At 44.8% G+C, this 27,835-nt stretch overlaps 1 protein-coding gene across 7 annotated transcripts in view; it reads right to left on the bottom strand.

The window, feature by feature from the left end:
- LOC110526722 (smoothelin) overlaps positions 1–27,835 on the bottom strand; it is an 86,330-nt gene that overhangs the window by 5,403 nt on the left and 53,092 nt on the right. For 5 of the 7 annotated variants that reach the window (XR_005052058.1, XM_036979813.1, XM_036979811.1 and 2 more), the window contains 11 exons: positions 26,195–26,845; positions 20,960–21,030; positions 3,635–3,829; positions 3,212–3,287; positions 2,808–2,840; positions 1,644–1,826; positions 1,455–1,517; positions 1,262–1,337; positions 973–1,128; positions 763–889; positions 310–461 (listed from right to left, as the gene is read on the bottom strand). Coding sequence is in view for 6 of the 7 variants with exons in the window: in XM_036979813.1 (XP_036835708.1) it covers positions 310–461; positions 763–889; positions 973–1,128; positions 1,262–1,337; positions 1,455–1,517; positions 1,644–1,826; positions 2,808–2,840; positions 3,212–3,287; positions 3,635–3,829; positions 20,960–21,030; positions 26,195–26,845 (1,783 nt within the window). In the remaining variant the exon portion in view is untranslated. The remainder of the gene's footprint in view (positions 1–309; positions 462–762; positions 890–972; positions 1,129–1,261; positions 1,338–1,454; positions 1,518–1,643; positions 1,827–2,807; positions 2,841–3,211; positions 3,288–3,634; positions 3,830–20,959; positions 21,031–26,194; positions 26,846–27,835) is intronic. The other 2 variants (XM_036979815.1, XM_036979812.1) reach the window with 1 other exon arrangement.

Raw genomic sequence — 27,835 nt, 5'->3', positions numbered from 1 at the left:
GTGGGGGTCTGGGGCAGAGAAAGAGGAGTGTGGGGGTCTTAGGAGACAGCTACAGTGGATCTAATTCCCCACGAACAGAGCCTTGGGGTGGTCAGACGATTGATGGTCTTTGGGACGGAGGATGGTTCACTCAGACCCTGGTCCATTCTGCTGTAAATGGCCATGGAGCAACTCCAAGAGTAAAGATTCCATTTAGCCCAGGGCCCAGGGCTGAAGTTCTGACTGCATGTCATACTTCAAGACATCACATTCAGTACGTCTATGAGCGCATGCATGATGTACAGTTTACAAGTGTATGTGTGTACTCACTCTGCAGTGCTGAAGGCCACCTCAAAGTTGTGTCTGCGGTTGGCAGCAGTGAGAGAGGAGTAGTCAAAGGCCTCTGGGAAGAAGTTATGGACCAGGGCACAGAACGCCATGCCATCACTCCAACTGGATGAGAAGTTCTGGATGTCCACATTCTGCAGGAGGAAAGAAGAAGAAGAGGAGGAGTATACTATATTAATACTAATACTATATTCAATCACAAAGCATTAACCAATACTTCCAAATGTCATTAGTCACCTCATAGACTAGACTCAAGAGTATGTGAGAGAACACAGCATTGCAGACAGAGAAGACATGGTGGCAGGTTTTGATTGCAGTAGAGGGGTTATATAAAGGCCTAAGCCTCATAGCAGGATGAGCTAGTGTGAAGTGTGAATGCCTCAGATCTTTAAGGAGACAGGAAACTCAGCATAGTGCCATGGTGGGTTGGCTCACCTCGTATGAGCGGGTCTTGGCGCGGCACCAGTCCAGCAGCATCTGTTTGATGGAGTTGGCATTGGGCACCACACAGCTAGCGGAGCGCTGGACCATGTTCACCTTGGCAACCGCTTTATTCCCTGGACTGAAGGGGGATTGGTTTATGTTAGTATAGACTTGTTTAAACTCTTCTCATTCTTTGCTATTCTCAGTTCTTTCTATCCTTACCCTCCGCTCTCCTTCTCCAACTTCTCGATCATGGCTTTGCGGGACTGTGCGGCGGACGTCTTGGGCAGACTCTGGGCTCTCATCAGCTCCTTACGCTTCTCAGCCTGCCGGCGCTCCGCAGCACGGGACGCTGTGTCATCCTCACGGTCAAACACACTGATGGAGGAAGATAGAGAAGGGGTAAATTACAGTTCAACACAATTTCCGTTAATCCTATAGGGGTTGCAGAGGAGGAGGGTTTAGGCACAGAATTCAATACAGCACAGTATTATATGGGTTCAGTTCTCACCTGCCCACTTTCCTGGCGGAGCTGGAGCTGGAAGAGGTAGATGAGTAGCTGTAGGACTTCGACTGGACTGTCCCCACTACAGAACACAGGGAGGTGGTGGTGGTGGTGAGATCACACAACACCATATATGGATGAGAACAGATAGCAATCAAATTATGATTTAAATGAGGAGGAAGATGCATTGATGACTCACTGTCTGTTTTCTTCACATAACTGGCCTCCATGATGGTGCTGTGAGCTGTCCTGCTGCCATCACCTAGACACACAAACACGTACATTAGAACCATTTCAACTGACCTGGGAAGATCATGCAGGAGCTAGTGTTCTGCCCAAATGTATCAGCCATGTTGTCAGCCTAAGACATGGTGTGTGATTGGCCTACCAGACTGGGCAAAGTGGTTTGTCTTTGTGACTTGGCTGAGGGTGGAGCCATCAGCTGACTTCTCCACCTTCCTCATCACGACCTCTTCAGCTCCTCCTCCTCCCGTACGACCCTTCTGAGCGCGCTCTTCTCTCTGCTGCCGAAGCTCCACAAGACGAACCTCTCTCTCCTTTTCTCTTTGGTCTGAGATAGAGGAGAGGAGGGATGGCAAGAGGAAAAGGTCAGTGGAAAAAGAGGGAGAAGAGGCACTCAACAAGTTGACAGCATCTCATCTGCTACAAATCCAAACTAAACATGGGTTGAATGTTTGCGGAGGTACATTTCAAGATTCTTTCCAAAGCACCATCAAATGCCTTGGAACACAAACAGCCACCCACAGGTGAAAGACAAACACAACCAACCCCAGGCTGTGCTGTGGTGGGGCATGTGCTGAACAAACATTAAAGAGTGCAAACAGAGACCCTGAACGTCACGTCAGACCAGTGAGACACGGGCATAGAAAGGCTACTGAACGCTGTCCAACACTACTGTTACCCGATGCCTGGGAGCTCTAGCAGTCTTACCTGTCCCTATACCTTCCTAATCCCCAGAGACACAGTTAAGCGCTCATTATAATGGAACTAAATACCTCCGGCCTCTCACTTACGGTTTCAACAGATTGGCTAGGGTTAAGGGTAATACAGGGATGAACTGGGTGGCTAGCTACTAAGTCCATGGAAACTTCTCTGATACAGAGTTCCGAGTCCTGTCTGGAGTCTCAACAAACAATTAGCACTTTGCACCCAGCCGTCCATATGTGGAACAACATGAGGTGTGTTTGCCCTGAGACAGTGAGTGAATCATAAAGTCCCCGCATCCTCCTGATAGATCACATATGGCACTGTGGTGAGTACTGGGTAGTCACTCCAACATCTACAGAAAACATAAAGACTCATGCGTTCCCTCATTGTCCACCATACAGGTTCCGCGTGTTCATGGTTGCTGCTGGTCAGTTCATGATCAATGTGTATCATTGAGAAAACTCAAATGACAAGCTCGAAACAGCACTGGTGGGACAGTATGGTTGACAATGAGGGGATACAGCCAAGTGGGACATTGATAAATGACTAACACGGATGCATATACTGCATTAACATAGTCCGCAAACACACAGGATGTTCCTACCTATTTCCTCCTGTGTACATCCCAGTACGGCTTCTGAGAGCAGGATGGGAGAACGTGAAAATAAGATCAGAAAATAAGGATGGAAAATGGCGAGAGATGAGGCAGGTACATAATGCAGACTAGATTTGATGAAGGTCAAACTACCAGCAGAAAGACCCAGCAGTTAATATCATAATTAAAACAAGACAATGATGGAGAAAAGACAACAGCTACAAATATGAAACCAGAGGGGGAAAATAACAAAGAGATGGATAAGGAAGAGAGAAAAAGGAGGTAAAAAAAGAAATGAGGTTGAGGTATAGAGTGGTCAAGTAAGTACAGAGAGTGAAAAATTGAAAGGTGTTAAGAGGTTGGAGAGAGGGAAGGGACACGAGGTTGGTTAGTCTGGCTGTGGTCTCTCTCACCTCTCTTCCTCTTACGCAGATCTCTCATGGCCTGTCGGATCATCTTCCTCTCCTCAAAGTCCTTGGACTCATCCAGCTGTCGGAAAGAACAGGACAGACGGAAGGAATGAGAGGGGTCGGTCTTCAGACGAACTCAGTCATATAGCTACAAATACACACAGCACACTCACACAGAGTGTAGTGTACACACACAGACACACAGAGTGTAGTGTACACACAGACACACAGAGTGTAGTGTACACACACAGACACACAGACACACACTGAAATGTAAAGGTACGACCTTTCCAAATATAAATTCTCTCAGCAGATCAGATTAAACTCTTCACTAATACACAAAAACAACAACACCACATTGCAACACATTTACGTTTGGGGATTTGAGGACTGTAAGCATGTGTGATATGGGGGAGTGGGAAGTACCATTTTATCCAGGAGCTCCTCATCGTCGATGGCGGCCAGCTGTTCTGCAGTCAGTTTTCCGGAGCGTTCTTCGACTTTGGCCCGAGCTGCAGAAGAGCCGTTGGGTACAGTAGCCGGGGCCTGACAGCATGCCACCTGCACCGTGGGCTCCACTGCAAACACTGGCTCTGAGGCCATCACAGGCTCTGCCTCCATCTACACAGACAGAGAGAGAGAGAGGGGGCATGATGGGTTATTTTCATGTTATACAGCTTTTTAAATCAGGATTGGTATCCATTTTAGACTGTGAGTGTGAACAATTTTTTATCCTCAGCTGAGGGTCAATGTTAATTTCAATTTCACAGACATAAACAGATACAAAAGGTGGTCGATCATACTCAAATACCATTTTCCAGCTGGTGAGAAACCATGGGACCAGAACACACAAGGCCAGGGGAGGGACAGAAAAGGGAGGCTTCTGATCCGTCAACCCCAGCTGTGTTTACAGCAGTTTGCTGACATTTAGGGTGGAATGAGCACTGGAGGATTTCAGGAAAACTTCCTGGAACGTTTGGAGGTGGGAGGGGGAGCATGTACTCCAAGAATCAACTAGACTCAGCCGCGGGACGATTTGTACTTGAGTGGATGGTCGGGGGGCTGGAACATAATTATAAATACGTTGTAGGCTGCAAATTGACCGCAAGAAGGCCAAACAGATCATATTTGACTAAAACATAACCATTTCAAACCTTGTTTACATTTGTATTTGATCACGTGTCTCTATGCGTGGTAATACTTGGGAACAGATTTCCAAAATTAAAATCACTTGAAGCTGATTTGCAGGTGTTTTTAACTTGCAACAATGAATAAGAGGGACATTTGAGGACTTGTGAGGCATCTGTTTCTCAAACTAGACACTCTAATGTTCTTGACCTCTTGCTCAGTTGTGCACCGGGGCCTCCCACTCCTCTTTCTATTCTGGTTACAGTTTGCGCTGTTCTGTGAAGGGAGTAGTACACAGCGTTGTACGAGATCTTAGGTTTCTTGGCAATTTCTTGCATGGAATAGCCTTCATTTCTCAGAACAAGAATAGACGGACGAGTTTCAGAAGATAGTTATTTGTTTGCCGCCATTTTGAGCCTGTAATCGAACGCACAAATGCTGATGCTCCAGATACTCAATTAGTCTAAAGGCCAGTTTTATTGCCTCTTTAAATCAGAACAACAGTTTCCAGCTGTGCTAACATAATTGCAAAAGGGTTTTCTAATGCTCAATTAGCCTTATAAAATGATAAACTTGGATTAGCTAACACAACCTGCCATTGGAACACAGGAGTGAAGGTTGCTGTTAATGGGCCTATGTAGATATTCCATTAAATCAGCCGTTTCCAGCTACAATAGTCATTTACAACATTAACAATGTCTACACTGTATTTCTGATACATTTTATGTTATTTTAATTTACAAAAAATGTGCTCTTCTTTCAAAAACAAGGACATTTCTAAGTAACCCCACACACACACACACACACTAGTGCCTTTGGAAAGTATTCAGACACCTTCACTTTTTCTACATTTTGTTACATTACAGACTTAATCTAAAATTATTATACTTTTTTTTAAACCTCAGCAATCTACACACAATACCCCATAATGACAAAGCCAAAACAGGTTTTTAGATTTTTTTGTAAATGTATTAAAACTAAAAAAAAACAGGAAAACCTTATTTACATAAGTTTTTAGACCCTTTGCTATGAGACTTGAAACTTCATTGGAGTCCACCTGTGGAAAATTAAATTCATTGGACATGATTTGGTAAGGCACACACCTGTCTATATAAGGTCCCACATTTGACAGTGCATGTCAGAGCAAAAACCAAGCCATGAGGTCACAGGAATTGTCAGTAGAGCTCAGAAACGGGATTGTGGCGAGGCACAGATCTGCGGAAGGGTACCAAAACATTTCCGCAGCATTGAAGGTCCCCTATCGTCTAGAATCGGCTTTCTATTTCACAACAAAGCCTCCTTCACTCACGCCGCCAAACTTACCCTAGTAAAACTGACTATCCTGCTGATCCTCGACTTCGGCGATGTCATCTACAAAATAGCTTCCAATACTCTACTCAGCAAACTGGATGCAGTCTATCACAGTGCCATCCGTTGTGTTACCAAATCACCTTATACCACCCACCACTGCGACCTGTATGCTCTAGTCGGCTGGCCCTCGCTACATATTCATCGCCAGACCCACTGGCTCCAGCTCATCTATAAGTCTATGCTAGGTAAAGCTCCGCCTTATCTCAGTTCACTGGTCACGATAACAACACCCACCCGTAGCACACGTTCCAGCAGGTATATCTCACTGATCATCCCCAAAGCCAACACCTCATTTGGCCACCTTTCCTTCCAGTTCTCTGCTGCCAGTGACTGGAACTAATTGCAAAAATCGCTGAAGCTGGAGACTTTTATTTCCCTCACCAACTTTAAACATCAGCTATCTGAGCAGCTATCTGAGCAACTAACTGATCGCTGCAGCTGTACATAGTCCATCTGTAAATAGCCCACCCAATCTACCTACCTCATCCCCATGCTGTTTTTATTAAAGGTAATGATTCAAATATTCCACCCTGAAACCATATAATTGTATGAAATCTTTAGAAACTATAATCTGATGATGTATGTAGTTTTTGTCAGAATTAGAACAAGGACCTTTTGCTCCTTTTTAGTATGTAAGCAGGGTGCAAGTGTGAAACAAATGGTAAGAGGAGCTATCGACAGACAAGTTGTACTACTGTGTTCCTTACAGGACATTCTGTCTCCACCCGTGGAGGGGAGAAACTGTTAGGCTTGCAGAAGATTATGAAGCATGTTGCAGATTAAAGAAACAATGTATCTGTGAGGTGGAAAAACACTGACTGTCTGAGCAAGGCGTAGCTTAAGATTTGAACTTGTTTGTGTGTGTCTTATAAAGACTGTGTTTGCATTCTTGACTTTAGAACGTTCTCGTGAATAAATTGTACGAGCCTTTGCCTAATTATTATTAATCCCAAGGTCTTACAAACAGAGAGATACAGCGGTTCGACGTCCCTGCCAAGCAACAGTTAGCTCACTCATCATTGGCCCTCTCAGTCTGTCTAAGCAGTATGATGAGGAACAGCGGGCTCATGTCATGTGACAGGAGTAAAGCACTACTTTGGCTATGGGCCTGTAGAGGTGCAATAATGTAAACTGTGTAGGATTGAATCCAGCTTAACTCCTATACTAGTATACACACTACAGTACTGTAAAAGCACAAGCACATTGTCCAGGAGCAGATGGTGCACCTCAGTCAGTGCTGTTACAGACAGGAGAGATGTAAGCTTTTTGTGTGCTCCCACTGCTGACAGACGAATAAAGGAGATGAGACATGGACATAAACGCAGCAGTCTTCCATTAAGATACCACTGGCTTTGTAACCATTTATTTTAAGAGGCCATGAAGCCTATAGATAACACCTCTTAAATAGATTTTCATATGGTGCCACATGCCTTTTGCTGACTATAGAGGCTGGACTGGTCTGGTCTGCTAGACTTTAATGCTTTTGTTGTAGATGTCCAGGTCCAGATTTAGCCCCAGACTGCTGGCACTGACCCCATCAGCCCCCCCCCCACCCCCTCTCCTCCCAGAGAGACCAGCCAGGGAGAGGGTGCCCCCCAGCCCCAGTGCAGACAGAGCTGTGTGATCCAGGGTGGCCTCTGGTTCTGGTCCTGGAGGTCTGGACTGAGATTCAGGGGTCTGACCCATGGGACAGGTCAGAGTGAGAGCCACTTGACCGCAGTGGAATGTTATTGGACACAGCCCTGCATAAAAACACCAAAACAAACAGATGCTGGAACAGATGCTTGGACATTGTGGGGTTAGGGGTGAGGGAGTGAGGGAGAGGGGTGAGGGAGAGGACAGATCCACTTTAAAATGGCTTGTTATATAATTCATTAGTGATTAGGGTTCCAGTTATAGTACCCTAGGGCAAGAGATGGGGTTATTTTCTTCTGTGAGAGTGTGAGAGTGGACATAGGTTAAGAGTGGCTGGTGAGGGCCTCCCGGGTGGCGCAGTGGTTAAGGGCGCTGTACTGCAGCGCCAGCTGTGCCATCAGAGTCCCTGGGTTCGCGTCCAGGCTCTGTCGTAACCGGCCGCGACTGGGAGGTCTGTGGGGCGACGCACAATTGGCCTAGAGTCGTCCGGGTTAGGGAGGGCTTGGTCGGTGGGGATGTCCTTGTCTCATCGCGCACCAGCGACTCCTGTGGCGGGCCGGGCGCAGTGCACACTAACCAAGGTTGCCAGGTGCACGGTGTTTCCTCCGACACATTGGTGCGGCTGGCTTCCGGGTTGGATGCGCGCTGTGTTAAGAAGCAGTGCGGCTGGTTGGGTTGTGTATCGGAGGACGCATGACTTTCAACCTTCGTCTCTTCCGAGCCCGTACGGGAGTTGTAGCGACGAGACAGGATAGCTACTACAACAATTGGATACCAATATTTTTTTTAATTTAAGTTAAACAAATTTTATAAAAAAATTAAAAAAAAGAGTGGCTGGTGTGCCTAACACTATGCCATTGTGTGATGTGTCCGTACACTTTTAGTACTGGGAAAAGAGATCCGCATCTCTAATTCATTGATGATTGGAAAGAGACAGGCTTTTTTGTCTTCTTTCATGGGCATGAGAGTGGACATTGTGCTAAGGGTGTCCGGTTGAGTCTAACACTATGCCATTGAGAGTGTCCGTACACTCTAGACCTACGGGACTCAGTTATGTAAGAGGTGTTGAGGCAGAGGTGGATCTATATAGTACGGCATTGTGAAGCGTAGGGGTCGGGTAAGATCAGCTTCCATGCATGCCAGTCATCTGTCAGTCTGTGACATGACTGAACTAAAGGAGAACAGCTTCCCTCTGGGTGGGAGAGGCCTGACGGACAGGACCAGCTGGTCTGGGAGCATTACTGGGCCAAGGACCCTGTCCAGCTGAATAATACCACATCAATTCCCTTCAATATCCCTCAAAATGTCATCAACATACAACAATAAACATACACTATAGAGCCAGGATGCTCTGTCACTCAGAGCAGCTCAGAATACATTACATTATTAGGAATAACAGACTTGGCAAACTTTCACACACACCAATCTACAGCAACATACAGTATGATTTCCCAACCAACAGAGCAGAGAGGTCAACAGGTTTCAGAGCCTATCTGTGTCAGTGTTAGTGGTATCGGTGTTCAAATCAAAATCAAATCACATTTTATTTGTCACATACACATGGTTAGCAGATGTTATTGGTCACATACACATGGTTAGCAGATGTTATTGGTCACATACACATGGTTAGCAGATGTTAATGTGAATGTAGCGAAATGCTTGTGCTTCTAGTTCCGACCATGCAGTATCTAACAAGTAATCTAACAATTTCCCAACTACTTATACACAGAAATGTAAAGGAATGAATAAGAATATGTACATAATACCAGACTAATACCATCAGAGTAATTTGAAGGTAAATAACATAGGACAGAGAGAGAGAGAGAGCCTCTACATTGTCAGCTCTTGGCTGGGTTCCCTTTACCCCAGTCAAAACACAGAGCAGAGCTGACCTTTTTGACCTGGACTACAGCAGGCTGCAGGGTTCGAGAGCAGTCTGACTGCCTCTAGAAGGCTGAGGAGCACATCAGGTCCAATTTCTCGAGTCCTGTAATTACAAAGGGTCTGATGGAGTGCCATTGGTGTGTCACATACCTGAGATGTAATCAGAGAGAGCACCCAGGCTGTGATCCATCAGTTGGCCACAGAGAAGGGTTCAGTATCTGACCAGGATATCCCAAATCAATTCGTAATGTCAAAGAGAGGTGAGGAGTTCCTAAAAGACTGAAGGGTAGTCCAAGTCCAACACAATCTTAGGGACCTATTTTAGGAGGAGAGTGCCACAGAGATCTTAGGAGCCCAGTGTTTGGGCAGTAGACCAGAGGCTTTCCTCATGACCAGGCGGTTACTCAGAAGATTAAATGACAGCAAACAGGATACTTCCTCCCACCACAGGATGTGTGTCCCCTGACAGAACACGGAAACAAACAAGAACACCTGCACAAACACTCAGGGCAGTGAGGGCACCTCCACAAACCCCAACATCCACCCAATAGGATTAATGCATTTAAAAACGCAGGTGTCACACACTCACAGGTGTCACACACTCACAGGTGTCACACACTCACAGACAATGAGAGAAGGGCTGGCACGAAACAGTGAGAGAAGAGAGAGAAGGTCATGCTTTGTGGATGGGAGGGGATGATGTGGGATAATAGAGATCATGTTGGAACTGTCCTCATAAGTAGAGGGTGGAAAAAGACAGCAGGAGAGAAGGAGGGGCTACAGGCATGAAGGAGGGGCTAAAGGAAGGAGGGGCTAAAGGCATGCAGACGAGATGATTGGTTACGGTTAAATCCCCTTCTTCACAATGATACCCCTAACCCGGGGATGTAACCAGACATCTGTACTGACAATGTACTCTAATCTGCTGTCAAGCTGAACACTAAAACAATAAACTAACCTAGACTGATCAGATGCTTATTATAGATGCGAAAACCTGTCATCCAAGATTAGAGGAAAATCTAGGCATCAAAGAGGGATGGGGAAGAGAGTGTCAGTAAAGAATAAGAGACTGGAACTGATTCTAAATATTTTGTCAGGAGGGGATCCATACAGGCATAGAGAGAGAGAGGTATACCATGCTGTTGCTGTGAGAGATGCCTCCTAGTCCTATCAGTGAGGAGGTGGAAGAAGAACGACGTGTGGCAAAGGTGGCACAGTGTGGGACTGGTGTGGCCTCAGGTTCACAATCTCGTCCATCGGGTGTTTTAGGGCTGAGGGGTGTGCTGGATGGAAGTTGGAGGTCATTGGGAGTGCTGGGTGTTGGCTCCGGGATGAAGGCTGTGTAAGGTGGTGGTTCAGGCAGGCCCAGGGCCTGACACAGAGCCTCCACCTGGCGGGCCAGCCTCTCCTGCTGGATACGCAGCCTCAAGTTCTCCTCCTGCAGAGCTGCCAAAGCTGTAGACAGAGGAGCCACACGCGCTGCAGCCTCCTCGAGCCGTGCATCCACCCGCTTCCCAAAGGCCTGCAGGTCACTGTGGATCTCCCCCACGGCACAGCGCAGTGTCAGCTCCAGCCCACACTCACCACCCTCACTCTCCTCCTCCTCAGCCTGATCTTGGGCTAGCAGGTCACCAATCACCTCCTCCAAACCAGACTCCGCACACAGGCTGTCTGGATTGCCCACCAGGGGCTGTGGAGCCTCTGAGGCCGACAGGAAGTCCAGGTTCACTCCAGGCATGGTGGGTAACTGCTCTCAATATCAAAAGTCACACCGAAGGTCGTATCTCATTACAATGAGATGCAAAGTCCCTCTCTTTCAACTAAGCGCTAGGAACCAAATCGAGCTCTAAGAGTTAAACAATCCAAGAGCAATGTTGGTTGAGTTTTCAGTACGTATCCCCTGGGAGAAGAGGACAGTATCTCTCTGTCTGCCTGTTTATAGAGACCCCCCAAAACAACTCTAGTTCTTTATACCCCCCACAAATCCCAGACAGCCAATGAGCATTCACAGAATCCCGTTTCCAAGGCAGCAGAGGCCCCCACCCCTTTGTTTCCCTTAGGTGCCATAGACATGTGTATTTATTTATCACTAGCCCCATCTATTATTCCACTGAGTCAGTCAGGGCCTGGGTGTCTGGTGGGGGGCCGGAGGGGAAATACGGGTGACAACAATTCATAACCCCCCCCCCCCTCAACTCCGCATTTATTTAGAACCCTTGTCCTTCACACCTCGATTGGCAGGCGACTGGGGTTTGGATGGGGCTGTGTCTGTGTCTGGCCGACTGAGAGGGCCGACAGAATTTTACTTAAAGTGTTTGACAGCAGCCTCTCAAGCCTCTCAGGCTTGACATTATGAGTCAGTTGAGCTGCATGGGTCAGGTCAGAGGACAGGTCACCAAGGGTTAGGAGAACCTAAGAAGCACACCGGGCTGTGAGAGAGAGACAGATGGTGGTCAATGTGGTGGGCTATAGACACCCTGAACCTGGTTCTGGTTGACCCTGGCCGTGGGGAAGGCTCTTGTTAAAGGCCAGCTGCTCTCTGCCGTGTGCTTGCTTTGGAACTTGCTGATAGAATATAATATCACAGTGGTCTGATCAGCTGCTGTAACGTGTACATTCTTCAAATGCTTTGTGTGTCAAGTTGAATGCTTTGAGAGAGTGGTGAACAGTCTGTGTCTATATGAATGTGTGCCTCCAGCATGCATTTGTGTGTATGTATGGAATGGTTATAACCATTCCAATTTTAGAAAATTATAGCACTATAGGTCTGCATGAATCAAATCATCTGAACTCAAACTACAGTGATCTACAGTGATATCAGGTGAACAAGGTTAGCGCAACACAAGCAAGCCCTCTTAGCACGTAATGTTGTTCTTAATCTCTGGTACACACACCTAAATGGTGCTTAAGCAATATAGCTAAAACTGTGTTCACTGAAAACCAGCATTTTTGTAGTTATTTGGCATGGTGGTTTCCAGGGATGGGTTCAGTTACATTTCAATTCAGAAAGTAAACAAAATTCTTATTCTAATTCAAAATGTTCCTAATTGAAAAGCATTGATGAGAATTGGAAATGGAATATCATTGTACTTCCTGAATTGACTGGAATTTAAATGGAACTTCCCCAACCCTGGTGATTTAATCAAACCCCTAGGCATTCCTTAATATTGATATTGAGTGTGTAACTGAACTGTTGATCCTGGGATTTAGAGGACAGCAGAACGGCTTCCAGGAACGGGGAGCAGGCCAGAGAAAATGTGGCCAGGCAGGCCAGGAGAAGTGGGTCAGACCCTATCAAGGACATCACTTTAGTCTGGCGCACACACACACACACACACACACACACACACACACACACACACACACACACATCTGAACACTGCAACAAGGTTTGTGTTTGTGTGTGTGTGTGTGTCTGTCAAAACACAGGGACAAAGAGACAGAGAGAGCATGTGTTGTGCATGTGAATGTTCTCTATATCTCTGAATGTTATGTATCTGTATAATAAGCAAGTGACTGTATTCATGCCCTAAGGCACACCTGTGTAAATCAAATAGCCATTAATTGCGTCCGTCTCAGAGAAGTGACAATGTCTTTGATCGTTGTGACTGGAGGTCGACCGATTAACCAACATGGCTTATTTCAAGTTTTCATAACAATCGGTAATCAGCCTTTTCGGACACCGACTAAATTGCAATCCACGAGGAGACTGTGTGGCAGGCTGACCACCTGTTACGCGAGTGCAGCATCAAAAGGACCTTGTGACTGCAAGGAGCCAAGGTAAGTGCTAGCTAGCATTAAACTTATCTTATAAAAAACAATCAATCTTCACATAATCACTAGTTAACTACACATGGTTGATGATCTTACTAGGTTAACTAGCTTGTCCTGCGTTGCATATAATCAATGTGGTGCCTGTTAATTTATCATCGAATCACAGCCTACTTCAACTTGATGATTTAACAAAAGCGCATTCGCGAAAAAAGCACAATCGTTGCAATAATGTACCTAACCATAAACATCAATGCCTTTCTTAAAATCAGTACACAAGTATATTTTTTAAACTTGTTATGTAGTTAAAAAAATTAATTAATGTTAGCAGGCAATATTAACAAGGGAAATTGTGTCACTTCTCTTGCGTTCAGTGCAAGCAGAGTCAGGCTATATGCAGCAGTTTGGGCTGCCTAGCTCGAACTGTTGAAAAGCCATTTATTCCTAACAAAGACCGTAATTAATTTGCCAGAATTTTACATAATTATGACATAACATTGAAGGTTGTGCAATGTAACAGTAATATTTAGACTTTGGGTTGACACCCGTTCGATAAAATATGTAACGCTGGGCCTCCCGGGTGGCGCAGTGGTTAAGGGCGCTGTACTGCAGCGCCAGCTGTGCCATCAGAGACTCTGGGTGCGCGCCCAGGCTCTGTCGTAACACAATTGGCCTAGCATCGTCCGGGTTAGGGAGGGCTTGGCCGGTAGGGATGTCCTTGTCTCATCGCGCACCAGCGACTCCTGTGGCGGGCCGGGCGCAGTGCGCGCTAACCAAGGTTGCCAGGTGCACGGTGTTTCCTCCGACACATTGGTGCGGCTGGCTTCCGGGTTGGATGCGCACTGTGTTAAGAAGCAGTGTATCGGAGGACGCATGACTTTCAACCTTCGTCTCTTCCGAGCCCGTACGGGAGTTGTAGCGACGAGACAAGATAGTAGCTACTAAAACAATTGGATACCACAAAATTGGGGTAAAAATAAAAATAATAAAAAATATGTAACGCTTTCACTGAAAGAATAAACGTTTTGTGAAATGAGAGTTTACGGATTTGACCATATTAATTCTGTGTGTTTATTATAATGAAGTATATGATTTGATATTTGATAGAGCAGTCTGACTGAGCGGTGGTAGGCAGCAGCAGGCTCGTAAGCATTCATTCAAACAGCAGCTCTTAGCAATGCTTGGATGCACAGCTCTGTTTATGACTTCAAGCCTATCAACTCCTGAGATTAAGCTGGCAATACTAAAGTGCCTATAAGAACATCCAATAGTCAATGGTATATGAAATACAAATTGTATAGAGAGAAATAGTCCTATAATTCCTATAATAATTACAACCTAAAACATCTTACCTGGGAATATTGAATACTCATGTTAAAAGGAACCACCAGCTTTCATATGTTCTCATGTTCTGAGCAAGGAACTTAAACATTCGTTTTTTTGCATGGCACATATTGCACTTTTACTTTCTTCTCCAAAACGTTGCATTATTTAAACCAAATTGAACATGTTTCATTATTTATTTGAGATTAATTGATTTTATAAATGTATTATATTAAGTTAAAATAAGTTTTCATTGTTCATTCAGTATGGTTGTAATTGTCATTTATTACAAAAATATATATATAAATTGTCCGATTAATCGGTATCGGCTTGTTTTGGTCCTCCAATAATTGGTATCGGCGTTGAAAAATCATATTCGGTCGACCTCTAGTTGTGACCCCGCTGCAGTTATTTACAAGAGAGTGTCTAAAAATAGTCAGCAGCTTATTTCAGAACACACCAATAAAACTCAGCTGGGACTTCACCCTGGCCCCCCCTCCAGAGAAGAACAGCACAGTGAGATAAATGATCTCAGGCCACAGCTTTAAGTCATATAGCCATAAAACACCAGGGATAAAACAGTAACACACTGCATCTGACTTACGGCTCCACTAACAAAATCCACAGACCAGGATCATCTCCAAAATAGTCAGAGACCTCATCTCTCTCTCCCTTTCTCCTGTCCTCCATAAAAGCCCTGTACAGGGGCCATATACTAGGGAACATGTGTGCTGGTTGGGTAACCCGTGTTCAGTGTTTGTTCAGGCTGTGCTGACAATAGGGAGATTAGTGTGCTGTATGACAGTGAGTGGCCAGGACTGACAGTTGATCATTCACTGTGGGACCGTGGCCATAAACCCCTGTCCAGCGTTACCAGCGTGACCCAGGGCTCTGCTGTAATCTCCATGCCCGCAGGAGTGCTACTGCTTGTCCGTCGTCGCCGCAGAGATAGAACGAAGGCATTATTTACGCCCGAGGGCACGGGTCAGCAGACAGCCTGGACGGGTGGCAGAGATGAGTGGGCACAGGTGAGGGTACCTAAGCCAGGTCCGACGTGGGCATCAATAACACCAACGGCCGGTCCCATCTGCCACATACACCCAGAGCTATTCCAACAGCACTCCCTCTTTCTCACTCTCACTTAGCTTAAGTCTCCGATCCACCTGTTTGTTGATCTTACCCTCCATTTCCATCCTTAACGCTCCCACCTTTTTTTAATCCTTCCAATTACCAATATTTATCATCTCTCCCCAACCCGCTTCTTGCTCGCTTTCTTCAGAGTTGATGCATTTTTATTATTCTGCCCATTGTAAGATTCAATGCTACCTTATCTGCATTATCCCAGTCCAAAAGCCTATCTGAACCTGAGCCGTCATTAAGTAACTGGTTGTGTATAGGGGTGATAACGATGATAAGGTTTGAGTACATACCACCAGAAAGGAGCAGAGGACCACCCACACAGATCACAAACAGTCTGTGTACCCCATGGCTGCTCCTTTACCAAACACCAATAAAGACTAACTCATCCAAAACAACCCTCTTATCACACAGCTTTGATTGCAAGACCTCCATAATAGGACTGTTCCATCAGTGTGTCTACAACCCTACGATCCTATAGAGGACAGAGGAATGTGAATGAGGATCAATGTCAATGCCTTGTCATAACATTGCCCTCTTTGGGTACAGCAAGCCCCATCCCCCTCTCCCTGTCTCCTACACCCAGGCTGCTGTGGTCAGAGAGAGGTCGTAAATTCCTGGAGGAGATTATCTCCTCATGGCCACAGTATAGCGAGAGAGTAGAGTTTTCATAGAAGAGAACAAAGGAATTTCTTACACCTCACAGAACTTGAGGTCCGAACAACATGTGTGTTTCGGAGAAGGTATAAAAGATCGGTGAAGAATCCAGCTACAAACTGGTCCGTTTGGTGCAATTTTGTGGATCTCATGGGAGACGGTGCGGCCACATTACCATAACGCTGTTTATTTAATAGCCTCAGGTATGAGGTTTACATCTAATTGTTGTATAAGATGAATGAGTGAAGATGATACTGTTTGTAAAATTGTGTAATGTGATTTTGGACTGTTTAATGAAGGAAACTCCAATTCCCTTTTGAGTTTAACTAAATCAGAGGACCGCCCATGAGCCCAGTTAGGGTCGGGCATCCTGGGACAGGCCCTTTTCTGCAATTCCGAATAAAACCTCACCTTCAGAATTTCTCAACAGACCATGATTCTCTCAATTACAAGAGGACAAAAGTTGCAGACCAGCTTACCTCGATAACAAGAGGGCCAAGGTTTGAGACCAGACTGCTGAATCTTTTAACCATCCCACGTGGTTAAACTCTTAGACTATCGATACCGTCAGAATAAGAACAATTAATTACTAGTCTGCAGCTAGGAATTCGGTATCATTGAACGCGAAGACTGACAACTGCCGAAACATCTATCCATAACGACACACTGAGCGTAAATATATATATTGATTGCAATTGTTCTCGAATGAGTGAGCATTCATGTGCAAAGGATTAGCATTTCAATTGTTATAATTATCAACTGTGTGTTGTCTTATCTCAGTCGACCCCCACTTCCCTGTCGTACACCAAGCCGCGATACCGGTTTATCCCACTAGGGAAACTCCTTATCATTTCCTTGTAACTATCTACTGTTTGTTTATGCATTTCTGTGAATTACTTAGTTAGTAAATAAATGATTTAAGACAATTGATGTATGGATGACTCATAGTGAAGGGTTCATGCAGATAACCAACAATTTACGACGTTTGGAATGAGACTAACGTGAGGTAAAGAAGAATTCATTCATCAGAAGACTATGAAAATATCTGAAAAGATCTATTAGGAAAATAATAACTTTGTGATCTGAATATTTTCCTTGGTGCCGCGACTTCCTAGTTAATTACAGTTACATGATTAATCATTTTAATCGCGTAATAATAATTACAGAGAGTCATTTGATAAAGATTAATCTTCAGTTTAATGATGCCAAAGACATGCCAGCCTGTTAATGGTGGGACTGGAAGCCAATCCAGACAAATCCATCGTCCATCATTGTCACGCACCCTTGAACTTCCATGGGCCTGATAGACTGTGGGACAGGTGGTGGGGCCTAGACCCAGGACAGAGGTACAGTGCAGCAGCCCTGCTTGATGCTAACCTAGAGCGAGAATAGCATCTGCCAGCTTCCCTTCACAAATCTCATTAGCAGAGTTATTTCCACGTGTCTCTAATAACCTGAATAAGCCCGGCTGATATACCATGCTGGTTGCTTTGGCTGAAAAAGTGTCCCCTGTTTGCCTACACAAAAAGAAACACGGCTTGTGCTCTTATTCACAAACACATTCGAAACCTCAACACATGGTCTCAGTACCTCCAAACAAGGACAAGTGCACATATGTAGCGCAACTGTCTTGGTGTAAGTCCTTACAAAAAAGGACATCAAAATAATCCAATGGTCGTATCCATGACTTTCACAACGAGCCACCAAAGTTTACCACTGAAAATGGGAAATGTTTTCAATTCAATTGTAACACATCACATACACAGACATGCAAGCCTCTCGACCAGAGTTACCTTAATAGGTCCTGATTATGCCTAGCACGGGTCAAGCATACACCTCATCTTCAGCAGAATGAATACATGTCTACTTGCCCCTTCATCTGGCTCAGTCTGTCTGTGTGTAACTGCAGGGTTAACTGATAGAGACAGTCTCTCTGCAACATCTTTCACCCCCCCCCACCCTCTCAACCCCAATCCCAGGCAGCGTCCTCCCAGCCCAGCCCGGCCCTGATCCCCTAACCAGATTACTGCTCCGCTCTACATGGGGGGGTGGAATAGAAAACCATTAAGGAGGTAGGAAACTAGACTACACTTTTCCCTTACCCTACATTCACTTCCCTTCATTCACTCATGATAGAGCTTATTCCTTTTAAGAAGTGCCGTTTAAGAAGTGTAACTTTCATCTAAATTGTAACATTCTGTCATTAACAGTGCATGTTCAAATGTATAGCAAATAACACGTTTTCATATAAAACATTTAAAAAAGACTATAGTAAGTGCCTATTACAGTAGGTGCTGCAAAGTACAAAGAAGAGTGTTGTGTGCAACAGGGAGAGGCAATTGAGAAAATGAAAATGTATGGGTAACATGGTTGACATGTTATGATCATACCCACTCAGTTTCCCACCACAAAACACCAGGACATTACCAAAAAGAGTAGAACCAGCTCACATGCTTTTACTATATGATTTGACTATTGGATTCAATGTTAGGTTCAAAGTTTCTTTTTAAAGTATATATTTTGTTAGGAATAGATTCAGCACATTAAAACAAGAGTTTAGTTCACATGACTGAATTATCTTAAAATGAGGGACAGAAGTAGATGAATCAATAATCACATGAAACAAATAATAATCTTCAGAAATGACTGTCAGAGCATCTAGGGCTTTACAATGATGGTGAAATGTTGGAATTAAGGGGGTTCAAATCTTCCTAGAAATGACACAGGGTTGACGGAGGTACTTGTGAATTTGCTGAATTTTGCAAATGTATTGAATTCTCTATGTGGTCTATATAAAAGGTCACTTAATTTATAGAACAGGCTTTTAAAATGCCATATTGGTGCACAATTTCTACTGAAAAATATCATAGGTACGCAAAAGGCACCCATTTTGTGGAACGACCCCTGTGTCATCATCTAGTTGAGTGGCTAGGACTGTAGAGAGGTGGCATGGGACGGTAGGGAGGTAGCATGGGACTGTAGGGAGGTAGCATGGACTGTAGGGAGGTAGCATGGACTGTAGGGAGGTAGCATGGACTGTAGGGAGGTAGCATGGGACTGTAGGGAGGTAGCATGGACTGTAGGGAGGTGGCATGGACTGTAGGGAGGTAGCATGGGACTGTAGGGAGGTAGCATGGACTGTAGGGAGGTAGCATGGGACTGTAGGGAGGTAGCATGGACTGTAGGGAGGTAGCATGGACTGTAGGGAGGTAGCATGGACTGTAGGGAGGTAGCATGAACTGTAGGGAGGTAGCATGGACTGTAGGGAGGTAGCATGGACTGTAGGGAGGTAGCATGGACTGTAGGGAGGTAGCATGGACTGTAGGGAGGTAGCATGGACTGTAGGGAGGTAGCATGAACTGTAGGGAGGTAGCATGGACTGTAGGGAGGTGGCATGGGACTGTAGGGAGGTAGCATGGACTGTAGGGAGGTAGCATGGACTGTAGGGAGGTAGCATGGACTGTAGGGAGGTAGCATGAACTGTAGGGAGGTAGCATGGACTGTAGGGAGGTAGCATGGACTGTAGGGAGGTAGCATGGACTGTAGGGAGGTAGCATGGACTGTAGGGAGGTAGCATGGACTGTAGGGAGGTAGCATGAACTGTAGGGAGGTAGCATGGACTGTAGGGAGGTGGCATGGGACTGTAGGGAGGTGGCATGGGACTGTAGGGAGGTAGCATGGACTGTAGGGAGGTAGCATGGACTGTAGGGAGGTAGCATGGACTGTAGGGAGGTAGCGTGGACTGTAGGGAGGTAGCGTGGACTGTAGGGAGGTAGCGTGGACTGTAGGGAGGTGGCATGGACTGCAGGGAGGTGGCATGGGACTGTAGGGAGTTGGCACAGACTGTAGGGAGGTGGCATAGAATGTAGAGAGATGGCATAGACTGTAGGGAGGTGGCATGGACTGTAGGGAGGTGGCATGGACTGTAGGGAGGTGGCATGGACTGTAGGGAGGTGGCATAGACTGTAGGGAGGTGTCATAGACTGTAGGGAGGTGGCATAGACTGTAGGGAGGTGGCATGGACTGTAGGGAGGTGGCATGGACTGTAGGGAGGTGCAGAGATAAATCTCAGGAGGGATGGGATGGGGCATAGAGAGAATGAAGTGCCCAGTGCACCTCCCTCCCTCTCTGTCTGTTTCTCATACCCTACAAGGACACTCTTTGTTTGATAAACACCACGTCCGCCCTGCTCGCTCGCTCTCTCTCCCTCCCTCTCACGCTCTTATTAGGCACATGAGGCACTTGCTTTTAGGGGCAAAGCAAGTGCTTTGTGACAACAATGATGCATTTAAAAAAAAATAAGAATAGAATAGAATTAAGTATGACATTTTAAGGCAAGAGGAAAACCATGACTGTTCAACTTATAGTCAGTCGTACATTTATTGATAGCTTTTAAAGGCATCACGTGCAAAACTCAGGTTTGACACATGTTACAGTCATTTAAAGTCCTACTCCAGTCTCCTTTTCACCTCATTTAACATCTGATTTACTTAACAACAGGCACACCTCAATAGGTGGTCCAGGTATGACATGTCATGGCACAAGTGGGGGGGCTTTCCTTTTTTGTTCTCTATTGCTCCTCTGTTGTTCGTCAAGCAAGTGGGGAGGCCGGTGACATCACATCAGACCATCTCCTTAAATGCCCTATTCCTTGAAGTTTACAGTAGTGTCAAAAAAAATGCTTTGCTGAAAAGATATATGTTTTACCCTTCAGTGTGTGCTGTACACATTACTGTATTTATACTTGGGATACTGTGTTTCAATTGGATAAGTCAAAAAAATTGCTGTAGTGTGTCTTTAACCCTGCGTTTCTGCCAGGACAGGAGGAGTGGAGTGTTACAGTACCTTGAATGAGGATCCAGAAGTGAGGCTGGAGGGGGTCTTGAAGGGGGTCGCTCTCAGACCCATGGTCAACTCTGCCAGAGAGAGAGAGAGAGCCATACAGTTAGAGACTTACATGGAGCTGAAGTGTCAAAAGCTATATAAAACAATGTCACAGCACACCACCAGTGTTTAACCATAAATAGTTACATGTTAAATGGACTCAAGTCCCTAAAGCATCTATGTTTTTGTATATTGTACATGATGATTTGAATATGGCTCTGAGTGTCCATGAGGGGACCATCCCTCACTTACATAAGCCGTCATGGTGCCTTCCTGTATTATACTTATGCAACAAACCCAAAAATATTCTACTGAGCCATTTACTTCATATAATATTCTTATCTTGTATTATTTCTTATTGTTGTTGCATTGTTGAGAAGGAACCTGCGAGTAAGCATTTCTTTGGACGGAGTATACCATGTGTATCCTGTGCATATGACTAATAAAACTTTAAATGATGTCATAAAGGATGGTAGTGGGTCACACTATGGACCCCGCCACCGCTAATACAAACACCCATGTTCCATCTTTCTCTGCACACATACAATGTCATGTGACCTGTGCACCAACACCAACACACAGTAAACTGGGGACCAACATAATACGTTTTTTTCTGGATCAAAAAGGGGCTTAGTGGTTGGGTGGGTGGGTGGTTGGGTGTGGCAGGGGGGCGTGGTAATGGGCACGGTCAGCCCGGTGGAGAACATTTTAGAGGCCTCCACCTTGGCAGTGTAGGGAAATGCTTTAATATTTAAGCCAATTACCTGCCATTCTCAAAATTTCACCATGAAGATAAAGAGAAATATTTTCAGTTTTAAAGCACATTTTCTCCAATCCTACACATTTTCTCATAGAGCGAAGAGAGAAAATGTTGCCGTTTTAAAGCTAATTTCCTGCAATTCTATGCACTTTGACATGGCTAATGCTGTGTTCCTTTGTCAAACATAATAAAATCAATACTGCTAAATTCAATGTTTTGGCAATTTTAAATTCTCCCTGACTGTCTAGCTTTTATTTAGATGATTGATAGTATCCTATTTATATATATATAAACAATATATAGATAAGTTCATTAAGCGTTTTTCCATTCCGAAAATGAATTTAAAAAAATATACAGTGCATTCGTAAAATATTCAGAACGTAACAACATTTTGTTACATTACAGCCTTATTCTAAAATTGATTCAATTGTTTTTTCCCCCTCAACAATCTACACACAATAGCCCATAACGACAAAGAAAAAACAGGTTTTATAATTTTTGCAAAGTTATAAAAAATGAACAAATGAAATAACACATTTACATAGGTATTCAGACCCTTTACTCAGTACTTTGTTAAAAGCACCTTTGGCAGCGATTACAGCCTTGCGTCTTCTTGGGAATGATGCTTCAAGCTTGGCACACCTCTATTTGGGGAGTTTCTCCCATTATTCTCTGCAGATCCTCTCAAGCTCTGTCAGGTTGGATGGGGAGCGTCGACGCACAGCTATTTTCAGGTCTCTCCAGATATGTTAGATAGGGTTCAAGTCTGGGCTCTGGCTGGCCCACTCAGAGACTTGTCTTTAAGCCACTCCTGGATGGTCTTGGCTGTGTGCTTAGGGTTGTTTTCATGTTAGAAGGTGAACCTTTGTTGTTGTACTGTTGGAAGGTGAACCTGTGTGCTTAGCGTCATTATCCTGTTGGAAGGTGAACCTTCGTCCCAGTCTGAGGTCCTAAGCGCTCTGGAGCAGGTTTTCATCAGGGATCTCTCTGTACTTTGCTCCGTTCATCTTTCTCTCAATCCTGACTAGTCTTCCAGTCCCTACCACTGAAAGACATCCCCACAGCATGATGCTGCCAACACCATGCTTCACCGTAGGGATGGTACCAGGTTTCCTCCAGACGTGACGCTTGGCATTCAGGCCAAAGACTTCAATCTTTGTTTCATCATACCAGAGAATCTTGTTTCTCATGGTTTGAGAGTCTTTCAGTGCCTTTTGGCAAACTCCATGTGGGCTGTTATGTGCCTTTTAGGGTTAGCGAAAGGGGGATACCTAGTCAGTTGTACAATTGAATGCATTCAAATTAAATGGGTCTTCCGCATTTAACCCAACCCCTCTGAATCAGAGAGGTGCGGGGGGCTGCCATAATCGACATCCACGTCTTTGGCACGCAGGGAACAGTGGGTTAACTGCCTTGCTCAGGGGCAGAACGACAGATTTGTACCTGGTCAGCTCGGGGACTCGATCCAGCAACTTTTAGTTTACTGACCCAATGCTCTAACCACTAGGCTACCTGCTTTTACTGAGGAGTGGCTTCTGTCTTGATTTTTGCTCTGACATACACTGTCAACTGTGGGACCTTATATAGACAGGTGAGTGCCTTTGCAAATCATGTCCAATCAATTTAATTTACCACAGGTAGACTGCAATCAAGTTGTAGAAACATAAAGGATTATCAATGGAAACAGGATGCACCTGAGCTCAATTTTGAGTCTCTTTTTTATTTGCATACATTTGCAAAAATGTCTAAAACCCAGTTTTTTCTCTTTGTCATTATGGGGTTTTGTCTGTAGATTGATGAGGAAAACAATTAATTGAATCAATTTTAGAATAAGGCTGTAACGTAACAAAATGTGGAAAAGTCAAGGGGTCTGAATACTTCCCGAATGCACTGTATATATTTTTACACTGTTTTACACATAAGACAGCAGCTATATCAGTTTAACCACATCTGTAAAACAGAAGTGCCTGTTTGATGCATTCCAGTGTTCTGTACTGTACACTCAGGACTGTTGTTAGGAGCTGCTGGGTGAACACAAGACATTCTCCAAACCGGTCTTCAGTCAGTGGCAGGGAGCTTCCAAAAAAGGAACCCAAAGGCATTAGAGCAAAATTGGGCTTAACGCCGGCCTCTTGAAGAAGCCCAGTGGAGCTGTCAGAGGGTCTGGGAGGAGGGAGATGAGGCGAGGGGGCTAATCAGAGTCTGAATGGGTGCTGTAATAGTCCTGCTCCAGGCAGGGTCTTAAGTAAACTGTTTGGGTTGGAGGTCCTAGTGGTTGGAAAATGCTGGAGCACAAGACTGGTTGTTTGGACAGATGTCCACAGCAGCTGTGAACAGGCCGCTTCTGAGACACATCAAAACACTAACATACACATACACAGAAAGATGAACAGAAACATACACAGACAAGTAGGTGTCCAGAGGGGTATCCTACGAAGAAAGCTAGATCTACTCAGGGTTTTCTGAAGCTAACCAGCTCCAGTTAGCTTCACATTCCAGCTCAGACTTCATACTGTACGTATTAGGAAGGTGGATATTGCTTGTCTGCTTGCCGCTAACAATAGCAGGCTTGTAATTGCGCGTGCATGTCGCAGATGGCTAGTTGAACGTTGAAAATCTTAACTGAGATAATGCTGAAACATATTTTAATTTGTGCCGAAAACAAAATGATGGAAATGTTACCTTGCAAATTCATGGTGTGAAATAGTCTTTATTTTATTGCTTATTAATATTGTTAAGTCTTTATTTTTTTTACTTACTATTATCGTTAATACAGTCTATTTTGTGTTACTTATTATTATCGTTAATACAGTCTTTATTTTATAACTTATTATTATTGTTAATACAGTCTTTATTTTATAACTTATTATTATTGTTAATACAGTCTTTATTTTATAACTTATTATTATTGTTAATACAGTCTTTATTGTATTACTTACTATTATCGTTAATACAGTCTATTTTGTGTTACTTATTATTATCGTTAATACAGTCTTTATTTATAACTTATTATTATTGTTAATACAGTCTTTATTTTTTTATTACTTATTATTATTGTTAATACAGTCTTTATTGTATTACTTACTATTATCGTTAATACAGTCTATTTTGTGTTACTTATTATTATCGGTAATACAGTCTTTATTTTATAACTTATTATTATTGTTAATACAGTCTTCATTGTATTACTTATTATTATCGTTAATACAGTCTTTGGTGTGCTTATCAATGCACAAGCACCTTTTCCCCCACTCCTATCAATATATATTTTTAAGTGTTACATTGTATGAAGTTTACTAAATGTGTAAAGTGATATATATATAAAAAACTAAACATTTTATTTATAAAATATTTAATCAATTGTCAGAATCTGATTTCATTGGTCCTCAACTCTCGGCTCAGTCATTTCATTCAGGGTAAGTGAAGTTAGCCGCGAGTTAGCCTGCCCCGAAGCAGGTTAGTTCTGAAGGATTTCTTGCCATAGAACTTTACCTGGCTAAAAGGTGAGCCACTTTCATATGACTGGTTATCCCAAGTTGAACTGAGAGTTGACTAACGTTACCTTGCCAACTCCTCAAAACCTGCTTCGTAGGATACCCCTCAGGAGTAGGATAAAGTTACGCTTAGCGATAACACCTGTTTTCAACATTTGTGTTGACAATGTATGCCCAAGTACTAGAGTACAGTGTGAGTGTTTGTATGGCATTTACAGAGTGGTATACAGACCATAGTCTGTTGTGGATGTCGCCAACTCTGCAGGAATGCAACAGAAAGACTACAGTGTATTGTGCTGTTAGACCATACAGTTTACTCAATAACTGCCCATTGTTGTGTGTCCTTGATCCCATACCACCCTCCAACCCCCTCCACCTCCACACGGCATGCCTGCCCATCATAGAGACAATGCTGCTCGTCCACAGCAGAACCCTGCTCCCACACACACACACACTCCCTGGCCCTAACCCTGGCCCTGGTCTGTCCCCAGCCTGGGGTTCAGCCCTGCTGACTTACCCATACAAATACATTATATTTCTATGGACTGACCCCTGTCCCTGATCTCAAGGCTGATATTAGCATGCAGAGGTGGAGCTGGGACAGAACAGGAAACATCCAGTATCTACACAATCTGTCTCCACAAACAGACACAGAGCCTATGATCTGCTGCAGTACACTGGGCTGAAGGGATGAAAAATGGCTCCACTGTTAATGATTTCTGATCTATTCTAAGATTTAAAAGGGAGAAAAAGATTTAAAGGCAAGTCTATGACTGATGTAGGCTCAAGGCACCAGTCTGCCTGGTACCACTGGTAACGCATCATTTCAAATATCAACTTCTGTTTTTGGATTTAACACAAATCTATCAAAAGCTATGGTCTGTACATATAAAGAATCTGGAACCAGAAGTCTATCTAGCATCCATTAGGCAGTGCTCCTACCTGCTCTCTGTCCCAGGGAGTTGGTGTTGATGCGTTGGGCCATGGGGGTCATGGAGGCCAGGTTGCCTCTAGAGGAAGAGGAGGAGGAGCAGGAGGAGGAGGAGGTGATGGTGCGTCCATCTTTGATCTCGATAGTTAGGAAGGTCTTCATGTCGGGGTCTGCCTCTCCCTGGTTCCCTGGGGTCTTGTCTTCCTTTGAGATGCCCGAGGAGTGCTGCAGCTTTTTAGCCGGCTGCTTCGCCCCGCCTACAGTGCTCATGGATTGAGCAGCGGTTTGCAGATCTTTGGTGGCCACGCCCCCTGGCTGAATTGTGCCCTGACATTGGACAAGGTTCTCTGAGGAGGAGGAAGATGAAGAGTACGATGAAGAACCTACATGGGGTCTCCCGTGCCTGTCTGTAAGGGATCTGATGGATACTGCTGTGGTCATTGCTGTTTGGTTGACTGGCCCTGCTGCTCGTCCCTCACTCAGCTCGGTGGCTCTGCCTAGGACTCGGGCACTGGGGGCTGTCCCATTCCTTAGAGACTGAGAGCCCCTCTTCAGGAATGGGACACTGGGGCTTGGGCTGGGCTCTGTGAACTTACGCATACGGTCCCGCACAGAGTTAGCCCGGCCAAACGGGGCCAAGACAACCGGCTTCTTTTCAGGCACTGCAAAACACAGACAGCACATTAGTGGAAATGACTTACACACAGTAGCAAAGAACAGAGCACCACAGACACAGTCAAGTAATACAAACTCAGTAGTTAATTACCCAGCTCCTCGGTACAGCTGACACACAAAGACTGGAAACATTTCAAAGTCTTCAGCAGGGCAATATGACTAAAATCCCCTAAACTCAAAGCAGCACACTCACTGCCTTTGTCTCCTCATCCTAAAGCTCTCTACAAATCCCTTGATTTTATTTCCCTTCTCTCACACTCCCTCTCTCTCTCTTCCTTTTTCCAGCCCCCCTCCTTTTCTTCACTCGCCCTCCCTCATTCTCCCTCTTTTTCAGTGCGTCAGCTTTGGCCATAAGCTGACAGATGTCTAGGTTGCCTGAGTGTTTCTGGATTCCTGTTCCTTTATGTACAGTAAAATGATGGTCTGCTTTCATCACATATAGGGAAAAGCTACACACTCTTTTAGGGAAGCAGTTTCCTCCCGCTTAATAATCTCGATTTAGTGTGCTTGAGAATCACAAGCTTTTAGGAGCCTGGGGCCACAGACAGGAGATTCTAAAGAAGCACTAGGGGCCGAAAGACAACGTCTCCCTTATGGAGGCAAAACATTTGCGGACACAGACCAGTGTTTACACGGGATAGAGTTAAAAGACAAACATGAACGCACGCACGCACGCACGCACGCACGCACACACACACGCAGACACGCAGACACGCAGACACGCAGACACGCAGACACACACACACACACACACACACACACACACACGATCCTGTGCACTCGTATCTTCCATATTCTATCTCTATCTCTATCCTGTCCTCTATCGGTGCACCCTCATCCTCCCCTGTATGAAAGGCCCTATACAGCCATGCTGGCCCCGGAAGGCTCCTTCGAATGGAAGCCATTCAACTGATAGGACTTAGGGAGCAGGGCGTCTTGATATTAGAGAAACAGCTATAACTCAGCAGCACCAAGGG

The sequence above is a fragment of the Oncorhynchus mykiss genome, chromosome 6, assembly GCF_013265735.2.
Source record: "Oncorhynchus mykiss isolate Arlee chromosome 6, USDA_OmykA_1.1, whole genome shotgun sequence".
Taxonomy (NCBI): domain Eukaryota; kingdom Metazoa; phylum Chordata; class Actinopteri; order Salmoniformes; family Salmonidae; genus Oncorhynchus; species Oncorhynchus mykiss.
The sequence above is the reverse complement of the archived record's forward strand: the minus strand, read 5'-3'. Positions and strand labels throughout refer to the sequence as shown.